Source organism: Drosophila tropicalis, unplaced genomic scaffold (assembly GCF_018151085.1).
Source record: "Drosophila tropicalis isolate 14030-0801.00 unplaced genomic scaffold, ASM1815108v1 contig_878, whole genome shotgun sequence".
Classification (NCBI taxonomy): domain Eukaryota; kingdom Metazoa; phylum Arthropoda; class Insecta; order Diptera; family Drosophilidae; genus Drosophila; species Drosophila tropicalis.
Window position 1 is genome coordinate 16538501 of NW_027173374.1, and position 21237 is coordinate 16559737.

General features: G+C 30.8%; 2 protein-coding genes across 8 annotated transcripts in view; both read left to right on the forward strand.

Annotated features, from left to right (window-relative positions):
• The window catches only part of pros (prospero), a 72304-nt gene extending 53020 nt beyond the window's left edge, over window positions 1–19284 (forward strand). For all 7 annotated transcript variants that reach the window (XM_068301703.1, XM_068301698.1, XM_068301704.1 and 4 more), the window contains one exon: window positions 1328–19284. In XM_068301703.1, the coding sequence (XP_068157804.1) occupies window positions 1328–1675 (348 nt within the window). In that variant the 3' untranslated portion in view covers window positions 1676–19284. The remainder of the gene's footprint in view (window positions 1–1327) is intronic.
• A 530-nt stretch (window positions 19285–19814) lies between these two features.
• On the forward strand, window positions 19815–20683 carry mRpL40 (mitochondrial ribosomal protein L40). The gene is made up of 3 exons (XM_068300029.1): window positions 19815–19907; window positions 19972–20202; window positions 20255–20683. Exons 1-3 carry the CDS (start codon window positions 19882–19884, stop codon window positions 20565–20567), a joined length of 570 nt encoding a protein of 189 aa, XP_068156130.1. The 5' UTR covers window positions 19815–19881; the 3' UTR covers window positions 20568–20683.
• The last annotated feature ends 554 nt before the right edge of the window (window positions 20684–21237 follow it).

The following is a 21237-nucleotide window of genomic DNA, read 5'->3' on the forward strand; positions in this document are numbered from 1 at the left end:
TTTGATTAAGAGATTTCCGAATACCTTGACAGAGATTCAAGGCAAAATAACCAAAAATTAGGGCTAGTATAATTTACTCAATGACATAACTGTTATGGCGTCCAGTTGACATTTATTTTTCAACATTACTATTTTATGGACCTGAAACGTCTTTTGAAAAAGCCGACAAAAAGAACCCTCCGCAAAATCGATTTCCACTTTGATGGAAATCCACTATATCCTTTCCGTTCAAGGGCGTCCATATCTCTAGAGAATAATGACCGATTTCTCCAGGACCTATCAGAACTATCGATCTGCATTCAAGGATTTTAATTATTCTTCAAAAAAAGTTCTCAGATTCTATATTTTCCATACACATTCGCGAAGCTGAGAGAAAACGACTTTTTTTGTATAAGAAAAGAGAGGTAATATTTCACGAGTCTTTCAAAGGATCAAGATATTGTAAACGACTACTCTCATCAAGGACTAACAACCGTGTAAACGAAATCCCGATAGTCCAGCAAAAATATAGAGATATTAAGAAAACACTAAAAATTTCTTTGCCTGCCATTCATCTGCCCAAAAAAGTATGCTACACATTTCTTAAATTTGAAATTATATCTCAGTCGATTCAAGAACAATCGTGTTTTCTTTTAAACAAAATAAAGTTCTTGTTAATTAAATGTTCCTTTGTGAAACTGAGATAGAATGACTTTTTTGTTGAAGAAAATATAGCAAATATCTCAGGAGTCCATTGAAGAATTAGGATAACAAATATGTATATTAAACAAACGCCAAGGTTTATTTTCTGTGTAAAGCACATCCTATTTGTCTTGTTGGGAGCTGAGATATCAAATATTTTGTACCACTTGGCAGAATATTAGGCTTGAAAGAACTACGGACGATCCTGGTGTCCTTTGGACAGTATAAAGTTATTGTTAATCTCGATAATGGAAAAGGGAAGAAAAAGGTACTATTGATATAACGCTTCTTTCGTTCTGCGTTAGGATTTGAAGATTTTTTAGCAAAAAACAAGATTATTTTCTTGATGCCAGTTAACCATTTTCTCAAGAGCATGGCTTGTTTGGTTTTCCAGAATAAGGACTAACAAAATTTAACAGACGATATTTTTGCCTCAACGTTAAAAAGCTAATACTAATAATTTCAAAGATGTAAAAGATTTGCTTTGGTCTACAAACAACACTAATCAATGTTCAGATAACCACACGACACAAATACACGTTACTTTTGAAGAATTCTTGATTTGTTAATCTTTTAATTGTGATTATTTTGCTAACGTATTTCCATCTTTTTCGCCGCCGCTCCACCTATCATTTATTTTCAACAGGTACCACAAAACTTCCGTTTCGTTGTCGAACAGACATTACGGGAATTTTTCCGTGCAATACAGGGTGGCAAAGACACCGAGCAATCGTGGAAGAAATCAATTTACAAAATTATCTCCCGCATGGATGATCCCGTGCCCGAATACTTCAAGTCGCCGAATTTTTTTAGAACAGCTGGAATAAGTGGAGGAGTTGTTGGCTATGCCAACAGCAACACTCTCCGCTTCTACGAACACCACGACGGCAGCAACAACGCCGACGATAACAACATCAGCAACCACAACCAAAGCGAAACGAACAAAAAACAAGTCAAGAAACTAAATCTGCGTAAGAAGTACAACTGGATATGACCATAATATAAAATTTACCCATAATATGACCCAATCACACCAAACAGTTACACACAAAATATTCATACACACATACCAAAAATGAAAAATGGGAATAGGGATTACCCCTACTTCAAATATTAGGAAGGACAAAATAGTTAAAAAGAGTTTTTAATTGCGTTTAGGCCGAAAACCACAAACTAAACAAAAAAAAATTTGTAATGGGTTAAAAGTAAAACTTAAATAGAGCCGTAAAATATTTTAACGAAAATTTCGATCAATCACACACATTTAAACATGCCCACACAACACACACATACACATACACTACATGTACACTAAACAAAAACCTCAGCAGCAGAACAAAGACAATTAGTTTGCCCCTGAAAAAGAAAAGTTTAATGCAAATGTTAAAACATAAAATAGTGCAAATTAAAAAAAAAAAAAAACAAAATACAGAAAAGCGACAACTGAAAAACCTGAGCCAGCAAAAAAAGAAAAAACACACACCGCCACAGTGTAAACTGTACTCTGTACTATCGTTGGGTTTGTTAGTTCAAATTTTTTTTTACAAATGTTTTACACAATAACAAAATAGTTGAGCCGTCTTAAACGATGAAAGAAATGATGCAAATTCTACCGAAAGTTGACACACAACCATCCAACAACTACATACATACACACACCCACACACAAACACATCGGTACAAAGTCTACAATTATAGATATGAAGTTGCTGTGCATTTGGAGTGACTAAAATCTACTTCAAATTCAGACCAACTTAATTAATTAATTAAACTCCCATTTTTCCTTTCACGACTTCGATTTATTTCTGTGGCTGCTTAATTTGTTAACTTTCGAAAAGCTTAAACAAGACAAGCAGCTACCCCAAAGAAAAAAACAAAACAAAAAAGGGACCTCCAAATCCTAGTTGCGGTTACGTTTTCCCCCTTATAACCTTAAGCACATATATTCGATGTCTATTAACAACACAAAAGAAAAAAAGAAAAAAAGAAAGTCTAAAAAAAGAATATGAAATTTAAAGAACAAAAACAAAAAAAAATTTAGAATGTAATTTGTATAAGCTGTGGGCGTTAGGGTAATTCATTTTTGACCAAAGTTAATTGTTAAATCAAAACCAATCTTTTTCATACGATTTATTTTAAAATATTAAAAAGCACGCATATTAATTTTTAGTTGATCAACACACACACACTCACACACACACACACACACACACACACACACACACACACACACACGCACACACTAGTCTGTTATTTATGTACATACATATATATTTTACATAATTTAAGTTAATATTTTAGTTTAATTTACTTGGCCTTAAGTTGCAACAAAACATATACAACAAATGTATGTACATATACATTCGTATATATGTATATATAAAACAGAAAAACAAAATATACATACATACACAAAAAAGACAATTTTAAAACCGAACAATATTTAATTTGTTTTTATTTTTCTTTGATTATTGAAATTTAATTTCTGCGTCCACATTTTGGTTCTCTTTTTTGGGCTGTGATCTTCAAGGACATGCACTTTCATTTCTCATATACCACAAAAGGCATAGGCGTAGTTAAAAAGGGGTTCGAATTGATTGGAAAACTAGTTTAAATAATCGAACAAGATAACCTTTCATTCAAATTATATCCTGGCTACGTCTCTGCTTATACATGCAATAATGGAAAGTGGGCGGGTTAAGAGGGATATGTTTGCCTGCTCTTTATGGCTTTTTAGGGGGCGGGCAAACCTTATGTGTTGCATCCAACAAACACTGCAACACAGAATTAACAACAACAATAACAGCAATCATCAATTACATGCTAAACACATTTAAATAAACAACAGCAAAATGTCCAAAACAAAACGTACAAATTAATAAGATTAAATTCAAATTTTGGCAAAACAAAATATATTCCTCGAAACAAACTTTGCGTGAACGAAACGAAACATTTTTCGGCCCCCAAACAACATTTTGTTCGATGAAGGTTCACATGCCATGCCCAAGCCTTATCAAACTCTCCACCCCCCGTCGACCCTAACGCCCCACTGCATTAAAATATATTGGCAATTAACTAAGAAATTTTGGAGCAAGTGAAAATGCGAGTAAAAAAAAGAGAAAAAGGAAGAGTCGGGAACACCACTTTATATAGCAAAACTTTTCGGCCCAATCCACAATTGACGAAATTTTTAACAATAGTTGAATTTTTAGCTAAAGCAAACCAAAAAAAAACCAAACTCTTTAGGCTTAAACCAAACAAAATTATAAAGCAATTTTGGCGTAATTATGACAAAATTAAAACAAACAAATATAAAACGGTGAGTTTCCTAAACTAAAAACAAAAATTTTAATGAAAGAAATTGAAGCGAAATTGAAATCGAAAAACATCCTGACCAATTCGAACATTTTTTTTTTGGAAAATTTAATCATCTGAAATCGAATAAACCTAAAAAGGAGAAAATTCAAGCGAAGCATTCTCGTATTTAGTCTAAAAAACCAAAAAAAAAAAAGATCGTACAAAAAAAATATATATATAAATATGAACAAACATTTAGAATATATAAATTTTAAGTTATATAATTTTCTAGTTGATTTTCAGTTTAAGTTGTTCATTTTCCTTCAGTTTTCTTCCAACGCAACAAACGAAATTGAAAAGTCCAAATTGAAAATGAAAACTCGTTGATTGTTAATGCCTTTACAAAATTTAAACCTATTTTTGGCAAAACAAAGAAGAAATTAACAAAATAAGAAGAAAAAATTGAGAAGACAAAGAAAAAGTTTGAAAATTGATTTAAATACAATTGTAACTGATTTTGTGATAGCCAGAAAGAATCTAACTTGTTTCGGTAAAAAACCAATATGGATGGAGACGTCTTCCATCCATACGAAATTATTGATTGTAAAAAATAGTTAAATGAAACCAAAGCAAAAAATTGACATAAATTATGCAAAAAGCAAAAAAAAAAAAAAAAAAAAAACTAAAAAATAAATCACTTTTTAGGCAATTTAAGGCTTATTAACAATAAACGTTTGGCTTACCAAAAAAAAAAAAAAAACAAAAAAATTAAAACCAAAAACTTTTAGGCAAAATTTTTAAAAATTAAGCAAAATTGAACAGTTTTGAAAATGGAAAATGAAAAACGAAGCCGTCGAAAATTCAGAAATAACTTCAGATTTATCAATTTGATTTCTCAGTTTGTTTTATAGTTTTGCTAATTTGATTTTGATTAGAATGATGTTTTAACCTCAAGAATTAAATTAAATTACTTGCGTACCAACCCACATACAAAACATACAAACAAACATACTAACTTACACGCGCATACGTATAATTAATGCAAGACATACATACATACATACAATACATATTTCATACATTTATACTTACATACATAATTATACTATAAGTCAAGCAAAAACAAAACATATTAATAATTGGTTAATAAACAAAAACTTCATAGAAAAAAAAAAAGAAACAAAAAACAAATTTGACGGCGCTTGCTTTTTACTTTACAAAATTCTCCCCCTTATGCATTTTTGGCAAATTTTCACATTTATTTTTGCTTTAAAAACAAAACCGTCAAGAAACATTTTTGGCATAGCAAAATTACGTTAAAACCCTGGAAATTTCATTGATTGGCCTTGAACAACACTCACAGAAAATAACACGTTAACCAACACTACAACAGAACTACAACTTCAAGTCTTTCGGTAATCGCACGGTAAGCAACTAAATTTAAAGAATGCTCTTTCTCCCACACACAAAGAAAGTCAGGAAAATAAGAGAGTTGACTCACACACACATATACAAACGCATTTGCAAAGTATTTCTGGCCTTGAAATTGCAAGATTCAGTTTTTGAGGGAACTTTTCGGTAATGGTAAATTCTAAAACAAATTCACATTCTTAATAAAAAAAAGAAGCCATAGCCTAGAGAATAGTTTTCGCCCAATTGGTTTGCCCGCCTGGACAAAGAGTGTGAGAGACATTGTCATAGAATTAAAGCGAACAAACCTAACCACGTACCTAACTAATAATAGTACAGTTTACAATTGAGATGAGTTAATAGGCCAGGGATCAGGGATCAGAATACTAAATATATATTGATTAGACTAACTACACAAAAAACCGCAAACCAGCCAACACAACAAACAACCTACAAGAAAGCAACAACAGAACTACTACAACAACTACATGATGAGGCGACAAATTGGCAGTGTTGGCTAACATGTCCAGCCACCACCCAATCAACACGATTCTACAGTGGCAGCAAGCAAAATACATACATTAATCGAGATTTCATAAACTGATTGTGAGAGCAGAGCAGCAAAAATAAGAAAGTGAAACCCGAAACCACAAAGAAACATAAAAACTAAACAAAAAACGACAACTTAAATCATAATAAATACTACACGTAACCCAAAACAAAAGAAAACAAAACCAAAAAAATAAAAAAAATATATATATATATCTTACACGTAAACCAATTACCAAATATAAAAATACAGATGCAGCCATATGCAATTTTAACTAGATTTAAAAGCATTATTACCGCAAAAAAAGGAAAACCAAACAAAATAATGAGAAACGAAAACGAAATACCGCAGCATATACCGCAAAATGAAAACTGATCCGAATTGTATATAAATGACAATTAATCTCTACACACACACACACACACAGATTCACACTTACACCCTCACATACATCGTAATTAAATATTACTACAATTTAAGCATAAGACAAAGACAACAGCAAACCCCGTTAACCGATAGACTCTATCGACATCAGGGGCTAGATAATAACCTAAATCAGATTAGCTTTACTTGGCATTGAAAATGCGCGCAAATGGTTCAAATGGTTCACAGACAAAGTATCAAGGAAATGTGCCAAAACAAAAAAACACACCAACTAAATATACACAAGGTAATAACAATCAAGTGTATATATATCAAGATCTATTTGGCTTTCACACACAACAAACACACACACACACACACACAATATATTCAATTGAATATAGACAATTCTTTTCAAGTACGTTAGTTAAGCATCCTTGTTTCAAAAAACATCTGATCACAAAAAAACAACAAAGAGATAAAGAAGAAAACAAAACAAAAAATTAAATCAAGACCACAAAAATCAAATTTGCAGTTTTGGTAAACAACAAAAAAACAAACAAACTAACAAACTTTAAACGAAAAAAAAAATATGAAAACAATGAACATTAAAATTAATGATAATTGCGTTTTTTTAGTAGCAAAACGCGATTTACAAAATTCTTAAAAAACATCTTTTAGGACCAATCACGACAAATTTTTTATCACTTATTTGGCAATCAAACGATTAATTAATGGGAATCAGAGAAAACAACAACAACAGATATAGCAATGTATATATTTAACAAAATATATACATTGTAAAAACAATTTTTAGTGTGAATCATCTGATAACTTTAAAATGACAACCTAAAGTTGGATGTTTCAACGTTTTTTAGTTACAAACAAACTGCAATAGAGCAAACACTGGTGTATATATACTTTCGGCCAGCACTGTGTGTTTGCATAAATCAAACCAAAACCGCTTTAGTTGAGCAAAAACCGAAAACTAAATCATTTCTCTTGTTTTTAAATAAACAATTAAATTGTTTATATTTACATTTTCGTTTCAATCTTAAGCATCCTTAGTTATGACAGAGTTATAAAAAAAAAACTTTTGGCTTATGAACAAATACAGTACATACAATTTCGGCAATGATTATCCAGAAAAAAACCAATAAAGCAAATTCGAAATTCAATTGATATATATACCACAACAAATGCACATGAATGAACAGTATAAAAATATATATGACAGTTGCATAACATAATAATAATAATAATCATAACAATAATAATAATAATCTAATAATTCACAACAACAACAAGAACAACTTTAGTTTTAAAAACCAACAATAGCCAGGGAAACATACACATGACTCGGTATGTGATATTTTTCAGTTTTCAACCAACTTCATTTTTTTACTAAACTATACAACAACCAAACAGAACAACAACAAGCCCAATTTTCAATTGACAATATCTAAACGATAAAACAACAACAAATGAATCATAATAACACAATTAATAATAATAAGAGCAACAAACACACAACAAAACTTCCAAGCAGCAACTCCTTTTGGGTTGTCTCAAACATATCAAAAAAAGAATAACGAAACGAATCAAAAGAGATCAAAATAATATCTAAACGATCTGAACAGCCATAATAACTTATATATACTTGAATACTCGTACTTGATTTTCTGTTGACTCAATTAAGCCATCCTAAGTTCAAATTTTTACAAAGAGACGCAAATATTTACCCACACAACCAAAATATAAATTATATAAACAATAATTAAATAATAATATATAAAAATAAAGATACAATCTAAGTGTTTCCAGTGTTGAGAGAATCATTCTGCTCAACCAAGAGATATTTTATGCCACAGGACGGGAGAGTTTTTCCTTATCATTTGCAATAGATAGAAGACGCGTGCTTGGCACGTAACCGGAATAATTTATAGTACAATACAAAAGCCAATGCAAACCTTATAAATCAATAATATAAATAATATAAATATAAATTTTATAAAAAACAAACAAAAAACGATTTATATTTTTATACTAGAAAACCAAACCAAAAACAAATTAAGAGAAAACCAAAACAAAAAAAAAAAAAAAAACAGCAACCAACCAATCACAACAAACAACAATAGCCAATTAGCATAATAAGCCAAAATGTTTTAAATCAATAATTTTATGTTCACAATTAGTAAACAACAGCAACAATTATATTTTTATTTTTGAGAATCAAACAAACAGGAAGAGAAGAGACTGCAAAACTGCCTAAGAGACATAGAGAGATAAATACATTTTGGGAGGGATAAATGCTGTCTAATGTCATTCAAACTGTATAGAAATGTTAAATTTGATGTAACGACTCAAAGCCTGCCTGCTGATGATCTAATTACATGCAAAGCCACAAAAACAAAAACAAACATCCGAATGGATAAAACACAAACTATAAGAATATATCATTTGAATGACATTAGGCTAAATTTACAACAACAACAACAACAGCAACAACGTAAGCCAATCCCAACAACAACAAAAATAAGTGATAAAAAACAACTGCTTTTTGTGTTCCACAATTCTCTTACGAAAATCGAAGCAATTAACAACAACAACAACAGCATCAAGTATTAAAGAATTCCTTATATAATTGCGTGCGTTAAACTGGCACGATTCCAGGCATTATTCCCCACTTTTTGGACCGACAAGACAAGGCATTCAATTGCCACCTACAGCTGATGTAGTCCTCGCAGAAAAATCAAACTCCTTTGGTTCACATATACAATTTCACAGACAGCCAGCCATAGCAATAGCCATATATCAAATATATAAACAAAACAGAAAATGCAGATATAAAAAAATGTGCGACCAATCCGCGCACAGACAATAGCCCAGTAATATTTTTATTATTTCACAATTGTGTGCATCTTTGTAATTCTTCGAGAATTAAAGGTGCGCCGATCCGTAAAACTGAAGTACAACCAATATAAGAAACAAACCAATTGGCTTCTACCAGACAAACAACAACCAGATAACACGATGCGATGCGAATACATCAGCAAAAAACGAACGCCCATTGTCCAATGCCCAAATTCAACTAATGCCAGAAATCGAGCCAGACGTTTGTCGAAATTCTACAACAATTTTTTGTACCAAACTGTAGGAGCAAACGAAAAACGCAAATATATACATATATATTTATATATATATGAGTTTAAACAATTTGTGTTCCATCCTTTTCTTTTTTCGTTTCACAATCAACGTCAATATGCAAAAGGCATGTGTAAAATATGTATAAAACCAAAACCAAAAAAATAAAAACAAAACAAAAAAACACAAATAAATAATACAACAAAATATTTATACAGAGACTGCAAACAAATGTGATCAGATATTTTATAATAATATAAGTTTACAACAAAATATAACTGAAACAAGAGCAAGCCAAAAAACAAAAAAAAAAAAAAACTAAACAAAAAAAAAAAAAAAGTCTAGTTATAGCCAAATGAAAAATCAAAAAGAAACCTAAGCAAAAATCATTGAAATCAACAACTCGATGATGATAAAGCAGAAGATGAACAACAGCAACAAGTCAATATTAAACGATAAGCAAATTAACATATTTATAATAATATATTTTACAATAGCAATATACAAAAACCAACCAACAAAAACACAAAACAACAACAAACTAAACTAAACAAATAGCAAAAAGAAGCGAAACCAAGCGTAGAAGCTCAGCAGAATCCCAACCCAACCACAAGTTCCCAATAACCCATGCCACAAGTCCTTTGTACCAATGCCTAAAAGTATGCTGCAGCTTCTGCGCCAAAAACAGTTGCCTTTCACATGAAACAATTTACCATTTAAGTTTACAAAATAGCGAAATAGCCAAACAAAAAAAAAAAAAGCAAAAACCCAAAATGTGACTATTATGGCCAACTTTTGTGCTAGCTCTCTCTATCAAACCTGCCATTCGCCTAACCACCTCCTCCTACTGGTCCTCCTCCTTCTGGTAAATGGTGGGCAAAGAGAGTCTGCAGAGAGCGTTGGTCCATAATGTGTCATGACAATTAACCATGTGAGATTTGTGTTGAAAATTTTTTAGTTTTTAACCAACAAACAGCAACAACAATTTGCCACCTGTTGATGATGGATCAGCAGCTGGTAAATTGATATTTTTTAGTTGAAAGTTCATACAAAGATTCTATTTAGTTAAAATACAAGTGAAGTATCAGCAGAAAGGAGTGAGAGATAAGGAAAACCAAATAAAAAGACAAAAACCAAAAACAATTTTTAATTTTTCTTTTTAAACTGTTTTAAAACATTTTCATTTAAAGCGCAAACAATTTTGGAACGAATTTTTCACTTAGTTTTGAATTCGCAAAAAAAGGGAAAGTAGATGAAGCCAAAACAACAAAAACACGTTAAGTCAAAAAGCAAAAACTTTTAGTTCTGAACAATAGTGCCGGTAATATTTATATAATAAGTGAAATATATATACAAATATATACAAAACCATAACTTTAGATACATTGTAAAACGTAACAGAAAACAACAAGTTCTAAATGTACACTGAAAGAAACAAAAGTAAAGAAAAATCCAACAATCTGTAATTATGCTATGCAACCACCAAGTGAGTGAAGTGAAACCATTTGCGCCATACATTTTCCTAGACATTTAAGATCAGATATTAAGTATTATCTAGCCCCCTACCTGGAGATTACTCTCCCGCTTCCCCGTACATCCTTACCCAGCGACTAAGACGAAGCTAACTAATTAACACAACAGAAAGAAGATAAAACTCAAAGTCCACTTTACATCCAAAAACAAAACCTTATAAATACATATAACATTATTAACTTATATAAGAAGTACATAAAATGCAAACCAAAAACCAAAAATGCAAATAATAATAATGGGTAGTTGCTATTTTAAATATGTATTACAACAAAACAAAACACAAAATAAAAAACTAAAAAAACCAAAAAAAAAAAAAAAACCCCAAAAATATACAACTAAAATAAAATCAAAGCATCGGTAAAATATGCTAAAACAAGGAAACCAAAAATGGAATACAACAAATATGTTATAAGCAGGAACCAACAACAACCACATCAAGACAACAGCCAATACAAGAACCCTACATAAGCAACAACAGCAACAAGAACTTCAAGAACATCAATACGACAGTCAGACATGTATGCAAATGTTCCAATACGAAAACATACATATATATATACAGAGATATTTATATGCTTTTTTACTTACACACACAAAAATAGAAATTGGTATCAGTCAAGAAAAGAAAGGCATACCAATAAAGGACAAGCGGAAGGCAAAGTCCAACCAAAAGAAACTATAAACTGGAATGTCGCCTTTAGAATTAATTTATTGCACAAACACAAGAGACTCACACACACACACACATACACAGACACATACACACACGCATTAAAAAACATGAAACACGAAATATTACAAGAACAAAATAAATTCAATGTCAGCATAAGTAATTGAAACCATCTAATCGTAAAAATTTATACAATTAGCAATTGTCGTAATTGATTTTGATTTTCGAAAAACAAAAACCAAACAACAATTAAAGAATTGCATATAGAACAACATAACTTACATACATAGCAAAACTACAAACATAAACATAAAACAAAAAACAGAACAGAATAAACAACAAAAACTCAAAAAAAACGACAGTAAAGAAATTCAACCGCCAGCCAAAATAACAAAAAAGCAACAACAACAACAACCAAAATGCCGTTCAATAACCATCAGCAGCAATAACAACAACTTCAGCAACGAAAGATCAAATATCAATATAATTTCTACACTACCCAACTTATTCTGAATTTATTTGATTGGAAATATATATGTTTTCAATATGGATTGAGCACTTTATCATTATTATCCTATGTAGAAAAATTCAAGTAGCGATCTCTAAAATAAACTTTCGTTTGGATTCTTGCAAATGTTTTTTCATCTCAATCGGTCAACAACTTTTATAATCTAATATGTTTCTATCTATTAATCTATTTCGAATATCGATCAGCAAAAAATCGAACATATACATTTCCCAAGAGTCCACTTCATTTATAAATTTTTATATTAAAAAGACTTCCTCAAGTTTTGTCTGACTTTTCTTAGCTCGAAATTTCAACTTTTCCGACCCACACCCAACTTTAAATTTCCAACTCTTTTCAAAGGATTTCTTGTTTTTGGATTCCTTTTTTGCCTTCTTCCAAACTCCTTCAGCGCCCTATTTAATATCGCAGGATTTTTAAAAGATATTGTGCTCAATCGATGTAGGAAAATATGTGTAAAAACAATCGCGATAATAATAAAACTAATAGACAACAGACGCAAACAAAAAATACGAACCAAATAATCCAAAAAAATAAAACAACTTTCAATTTTCACTCAAATGGGGTATAACAAGATATATATATATATATATATATGTATATATAGAAATCCGACTAGCAACAACAATTAATTGGAATAACAGAACATCAAGCTCATGTGGTATTTTCGATTAAAAGGCAAATTTCGATCAATGATTTATATACGATATATAAATATATAAGTTATTCATGCATATTTCGGCTTAGATGTTTAAGAAGACAGACGAACGACGATTTTCGGCCATAAAGCGCTGCATTTTGCAACAACAACAACAACTTGAAGAAACAACAAATAAATTGCAAAAATGCAAAAACAAAAAACTCTCGGCAAAGACTTTGGTGTGCATTTCGGTAAGAAGAAATTGAAAGAAAAAGCAGAAACGAAGAAGAAATGGGAAAAATAAAAAACAAAATACCAAAACACGACAACTATAAAAACATAACAAAAAGAAAACCAAAAGACGCGCTGCCAGTTGGCTAAAAGTGATGTAATTTTTTTTTTTTTTTTTTTGGTCAAGTAAATTTTAAAGCCAACATTAAATTGTAAAAATTAAGTTTTAGGTGTAAGTGTAAAATTAAATATAAAAATGATATTTCGGTAATGTTCCTATATATACATAAACATATATCTACTCGGAGAATATGTAATATAAAATTAACCTTTTGGACAAACTCAGCAAGAATAAGGACAACAACAACAACAACAAATTCAGCATTTAGCGTTTTTTTGGCATAGAACAAAAGTCGTGGTCAAAATGGGCTTACAAACATATTTACTTGATCAAAAAAAAAAAAAAAAATCTAATGACAAGACAAAGAGAAACAACGACATCGTTTAACTAACTCGCAAAACCCAAAAACAAAAAAGAAGTATAAAGAAAATAATAATAATTTACAGGCAGCATTTTATATAAACAAATTCTTAATTTTCTATTCGATTCTCTTATTTGACTTAAATCACTTTTATAACAATTAAACAAAAACAAATGTACTTACAACAACAACAAAAACAACGCGTTTTATAACAAAAACTTCAAAAAAAAAAAAAAAAAAAAGAAAAGAACAAAAAGAATCAAGGACATTAATACAAAAAAGGTAAAATGAAAGGAAGAACACACAAAACGAACAAAATTTATAAAACTCTCGGCCATGTTTGGATAATTCTCTCTCGGTGTAAACATTCAGGACAAACAAATTTACAACAAAACAAAAAAAAAACACAAAACAAAAAAAAACCCACCCAACAAAAAAAAAAAAAAACAAAATCAACAAATGGAAAAAAAATCCAAAATCGCAGAAATGCAAAAAACGAAGAAGGAAAAAGAAACTCTTTAGCTTAAAGACAACAACCAGAAACAAAATTTATGATGATAAATTCAAAATCCAAAAATTATAAAACAAAATTATAAAATTTTGGTAAGACACACAAAACAAAAATACAAAACAAAAGGAAACCCCTAAATTGTAAGTTAACGAAAACAAGAAGAACGGAAAGCCCAAAACAAAGAAGGTAAAATGGATAAAAATTATGGAAAACTTTGAAAGAACATTTTCGAAAAAAATTAAAAAACGTGTTGAAAAATGAATATCAAGAAAAAAGTACAAGCTTATTTTAAGCACCTTCGCGCCTTATCTTTAAGAACATAATAACAAACCAAAAAATACCAAAAAAAACTACAAAAAAAAAACAAATCGAAAAGAAAAAAAAATTAAATTACTAAACAAAATTAACATTAATGACAAAACTGAAAATGTAAATTTATAAAAAAGAAAATGAACTAAAAAAAGAAAGAGAAAAACCCTCTCGAAAATATTTCAATTCTTTTAATTTCTTTTAAGTTTTCAAGTGAAACCGAATCCCTTTTTAAGTTTTGTGGAAAATCTGCCTTAAATTATATATATAAAAAGGAAAACGTGACAAAACAACAAAATTATACAAAAACTAATCACTGAATGGAATAGACCGAGCCCAAGGCTCAGGCTAAGGATACAAAAAAAAAAAAAAAAGATATAGCAAAATTCAAAATCATCGTCAAAAGGTGTTAAAAGGAACAACAACAAAAAATAGCAGCAGCAGCAAAACTCAAAATTATAAAAAAGTAAAACAAAAACTACAAAATTGATTGACAAAAACTAAAAAGAACACTCAAAAATAAATAAAAAATGCGAACAGAAACACAACCACATAAATAGCAAAAGGTTTTCTCTACGTTATTACCCACAAAAAAAAAATATGGAAAAATATCTCATAAAATATTTTGTTTCCTAAAAATCTTTGTAAATGTTTAGAATGTACGAAAAAAAAAACATAACTTGGACAGAACTTAAGTTAAGGTGAGCGTAAGATTGAAAGTGTATGTATAAATTATCAAAACAAGAAAAAGACAAAAAAAAAAAAAAAACAAAGTATATATAATAAACAAAACGAAACAAATTGAGTTCTCCAACCTCCAACCAACCCTACACCCTCCAAGAAAAAAAAAACGTTTATAACAATAAAGGATGCGTATCCTTTAGGCACTTCGTAATATCTAACTATGTATGAACTCGTATGTCTAACTATGGTTAGTTAACTATTGTTCAACCTTCCATACTTATAAGTTATATTAAGATTTGCTCTTCGATTTCCAAACAAGTTTCAGTTTCATTTTTCAACATTTTTGATGAGCGTTCTCTAAGTTTTTCCGTTACAGCGCACAATGAAATAGCCACAGCTTTTTGGAACCATTCTCAATTAGGTTTATACCATTCCCACTGAAAAAACAACAAAACTCGAACAAGAAACCAACTGAACTACATACAAAGTTTTCGTTAAGTGTAACCAGCAATCGTCGAAGCGTGAACAGTTCACAAAGCTCAAAATAAAACCAAAATTTGTCAGGATCTGGCAAAAATCTAGGACATCCAGAACCGTGTTTTTACTTAATCAATAGCACTGAAGGCAATACCTACAAAAAAAATATATATCTCTAAAATACCCAAATGAAGACAAGGCAAATACAAGTTTCGAATTAAATGAACTTTCGGTAACATTTCGAACATCTTTCGGCAAAAGTTTCGAATTAAACATTCGATTTAGGTTTTTTCGTTTGTTAATTTGTCTCCAACTCGATAATACACAACCACACTCGCACACACACACATATACACACTCACTGACTAGTGAGGAGAATAGACAAGATTCATTGAAAGTGATAACGTAAAGTTAGAAGCAAATTTTTGAAATGGGGCCACAACGTCCGATCTAAAGTGCCTTCAAGTAAAAAACTAAACAAAAACAAAAAGAAACCAAAAGAAAAATGTTAATTTTTTACTATAAATTATAAATAAAAATTGTATAAAGAGAAATTAAAAAGTGTAAAAAAGTATAAACAAATTAAAAACAATGCGAATTAAGCAAAACAAAAAGGAATAGGAAATAACAAAACGACGAAATATAAAGAGAAAGAGAAAAGGGCTCCAAATAGACCAAAACACAAGCGAATATCAAAAACTGTGCAAACACGTTCGACCTGGTCACACTGTCTCTCAAAAATCCCCTAATTTTGTGATTAAACAGAATCATAACGATATCAGCAGTGGATAATCGTATAGAGCAAATCTTTTTAAAACCCTCCCTCACTCACTATCTCTCTCTCTCTCTCCCGCCCACCCACTTCCCCTACTTGAGATGAGATTGAAATTAATCCCTAGAAAATTTTGTAATTTTCAACCTAAGTAAGAGATATGATATGTATGTATGTATGTATTTAGTTTAAGCAATTAACCAGCAAACATTTAGATGATGAGAATCTTATGCATGATGCTGTAAAATTCATAATTTAGACTAGAAATGACAAAAGGTTTGGATAAATACTGACTACTAACTTAGGAGGCATATATACACACATATATCCGACTGTATATGAGATATACTACATAAAAACCGCTGAGTTGCTCATTATTGAATGTAATACTTTCTGAAACAAACACAGACCCACACACATGAACCCCACACACATGCATATGCAAACTATGCTACATTTAATTTAGATCTTAGGTGGAATATAAAAAATATTTAACTGAAAGTTAAGCAAATGGAAAAGTAAAAGAACGGCATACTAATGTGGCGGCAAGTTTAGGTATAAAGCAAACTTAAACCGTAAGCTAATATTTGACGAAGAAGAAAAGGAGTAATGATCGTAAAATGGTATATATAGTACGTATATATGAATCTATATACATACATATATCTCATACGAGGCACATACAACCAAAACGAAAAGACTTTCCAAAGAAAACAAACCAAAAAAAAAAGGGAAAATAGAAAGAAAAACAAAAAAAAAAACAAAACATACGAAAAATAAACGGACAAAAATAATGGGCGATGGAAGGCAAATATGAACCAAACGTCCCTTTTAGCATATTTCCTAATAATTTCTCCTCTTGTGCTTCTTTCCCCCTAACATTACACTCACCTTCACACATACATACACACACAAACACACAAACATACATGATTTGAGTTAACAAAATCGTAATCGTTTTCGAAATGGAGAGCAAAAAGAAGAAAAGTAGAAGAGAACTTAGCAAAAATTAGCAAAATTGAATGGAAAAACCAACACACACACGAAAATGACCCCGAAACAAACACACATACACACACACACACTATGTATATAAGTATATATTGTATATCATAATTTTTGAACATAAGATTACGATTATGAAAAGTGACAAAACCAAAAAAAATTAAACACAAATATTTGGATTCGTTTTACAAAAAGCAAAAGGAAAGAAGTGCCACAACAGGTGTGTGTATTTGTTAGTGTTTTTGCTTAGAACTTTTTTCAAACAGTATAATGAATATGACGATGTTGAATGAAGATGAAGATGATGATGATCATGGTATTTTTGGCCCCAACATTCAAATTTGAACTTATCCAACGTATCCAATGACTCTTTGGCAAGCATCATTTCGGCTCGATAGATGCAAGAATTTCACAATGCACAAATTGCAAACAAACCAAAAAGAAAATTTATTTTAGTTTCATTTAAAAGAAGAAAAAAAACGAGAAAGAATGTGAAGAACAACAATAAATTGAAAACTCTCTTTAGTTAAACAACAATAGACCGGAATTATTTCCAAGAAATAGTACAAACAACTTTAGAAATAACTTTTATAAATGTAATTGTAATAAATAAGTGGTAAACAAGAAAAAAAAAAGATACAACAATAACAACAGCCAAGCGCTTTAAATATACATATAGGAATCGAAATTCAAATCGGCATGGATCAATCCAAAATTCCGTTCTATGTAGTTCAAGCCAAAAATTTGATACAATATTACGAATTAAACAATGCATCAAATGTTTCTACAATTTATTAAAATAAAACTTCACATACATACATACATATGTATGAAGAAGAATGTCCAAACAATTTGGCTGAATTACAAAAGGAACATTTTAAGCAATTAAAGAGAATAAATTTATATACTTCTGGGCTATTTAAAGCGCTAATATGTAATACAAAACGATTGGTAAACCAAAATCCCTGAGATGCATATACGATTTTTGATTTTAGTTTGATTCAAATTCAAGAATTTCAACACACAATGAGTTATATAACGTTTCTATTATGATTAATTGATTGATTGGTTGAACTAAGCGAAAGCAAAGCCTGGCATTAAATGAAATATTTTCGAAATTCCAACTTGACAAAAACTTAAGCATACATGTATTATATACATATATATAAACGTTTATATATGTATACGGATAAATATGTATTCCTTTCATCACTAAAACTAATGTGGCAAGCTAATAAAGACAGCGATGAGAAATGTCATAGAATTTAAATTATAAGTATATGTAATAACACAATAGACGAACCCCCCAGAAAAATACAAACACACACACACACACACTTTACTACATATTTACCACAATATGCATACGGAAACCACAAAATACAATATATATAAATGTAATACGAATGGGAAACGAATGAGGCAATTCCTCATTAAATTTCACCCAAAAACAAAAACAAAAACCATTTATGTCTGCGTATATAATACGGATATATATATACACACTAACTTTTATATGATTAAACTATGTAATTCACTAGCTACGTTTCGGTTTCGTGTCCCGGTTCCGTTTTCGTATCCAGTTTCACATCCATTTTCCCATTATCGGTTTGATCTACCTTATCCATTTATTTATATTTTGTGTTTGGTGTACATTTTGGAATCTTCGAAAACATATTTCTGGCCATACCCAAAACGAAACAAAAACCAAAAAACATAATCGCACAAAATTGTACATTTCGCGCAAAAATTCAACAAAGAAAACAAAACCAACGGAAAAAATTTGGTTTGTATTTAGAAAATTATAAAAAATAAAAAACAAAAACCAAATCTAAAAGAGGAAAACTTTAAACGCAGCAGCATTAAGTAATAAAAATGTGTAAGAGGAAAATTCAGTATTTGGGATATAAGCTAAATATAATTCATCAAATTTATATTTATGCAAAAAAAAAAGAACGAAAAACAGAAACAACAAAATATGCGTAAAGGAAAAAGGAAATGGAAATACAAGAACACTAAACTACAATATGTCATTTTTAATCGAAAACCAAAAAAAAAAAAATACAAAACAAAAAGAAAACAAAAAATAACTTATTTTATTGAAAATTATGTAAAATTTACTAAAACAAACACGAAAAAACACACAATAAAGGTATATTGTTTATTTTCATCTTTAAAAATAAAGTTTTAAAATCGTATAAAAATAGTAAAATAACTGTCTCATTTTTTTATGGGGGAAAGTGGAAAAGTGCATCAAATTTGCATTCAAAATGGGGATAACTAAAGGACGAATGCTGAGACAAAGATTTCGACGGGATAGAAGTTTTTTACTTGATATAGAAGCAGAAAAGAAAATCGTCTTCTCTTTCATGTTAAACCTGAGAACACGTATACTTAATATTTAAAAATAATTAATAAATAAAATACGTATACGTAATGTATAACTTCATTCATATTTGAACTTGGCGGCAACCGTTTTCGGTTATAGGAAAAGTAAGGCACGAGTAAGTGTCATCGCTAGCACAAGTTGTTTCTGACAAATCTGGCCACATTAAAATAACATTACGCAAAGGTCTTACTTTGTTTATTAGGAAAAATGTCGCTTCTTAATGCTTTGGCCAGGTGAGTTAAACTAAAACATTAACTAACATCGTGAGACAACATTTTCATCTATCACGTCGAGCAGATTAAGTCTCCAAAACTCCGGAGTCGCCGCCCGGTTGCTCCACACAACACCGATTCTGTGCGCCGAACCACTGAAGAAGAAGAAGAAGCTGGATCCACAGATTATCAAACAGCGCGAGGACCGCAAGAAAAAGAAGATTGAGAAACAGATACGACGGTTGGAGAAAAATGCCCGACAACTGAAGCCAGTGGAAGAGTTGGAGGTTCCTATAGAACTGCTTGACGAAAAAGAGTAAGCCAATGTCACTCATGAGATTAGAAAAGACCTGACCGACTTCTTCCAGCAAACGGCAACGGAAACTGCCTTCTTTGAGCAGTGCCGAGCAAGAGCAGCGAGCTTTGCTGAAAAAACAATGGGCCCGCTATAAACATGAGGAGAAAGTGTCTGACTTTCAAATAATCGATCGCCTTGTGCAAGCCCAAGATAAAGCACTGCAAGAGCTACGCAAGGAGTCGGAGGAACTGTATCAGGCAGCTATCGAAGTCGACCTTCAGCTTCTACCCGTTACCATTAAGGGTCCAGTGGCCACACCTCCGATTAAGAACTATGCTAGTCCAGATGGTGACTATATCCAGCAGTCCTCAAAGTGGGAGTAGCTACTCCCTCCCTCCCTCCGAGGCCAACTAAGGTCACAATTATGTTATGTTGTTTACAGTGAAAAAAATAAATAGGTCAGTTGGGCGAATCAAGAATCCCAGACGGCTACAAGCAACAGCTCGTATTTTTACTCATCACTTTATTTATATTTAGCCTGGGTCCAAAAAGACTTCTTAGCACACAGTTTACTTTAATGATCTTCTTGAAACAGGGCTTCTAAAAGGAATCGGAATATAATTTTCAAGCATTTACCAGAAGACTTGACAAAACACTCTTAACAACATATTATGATAGTAACCCAAATTTTAAATGCCAGATTCTTTTGCCCAATGATGCAGAACCAACAAAAAAAAATACTCCTGGAAAGTTCGTGCTCCTAGTTAATTGGATTATAAAATCTGACTCTATCTTACCTTTGAGAATATTATATAACAAGTTTTCAGATTCTTCATTGGTCCTGCAACCAAATCGAATTCTTGTAAACCACAACGACATAATTACAGAATATCGAATTATTAAATAAAATAAAAACTTCAGCGAGCCGAAGTGTTTTTGTCGAACATAAAAACAACATATTTAAATAAATGTTAAAATTAAGAAAACGGAAATTAAGGAAGTAAATTTAAATGGAGTAAGAAAAATGTGCTTTAAATTTACACTAATAAAGAG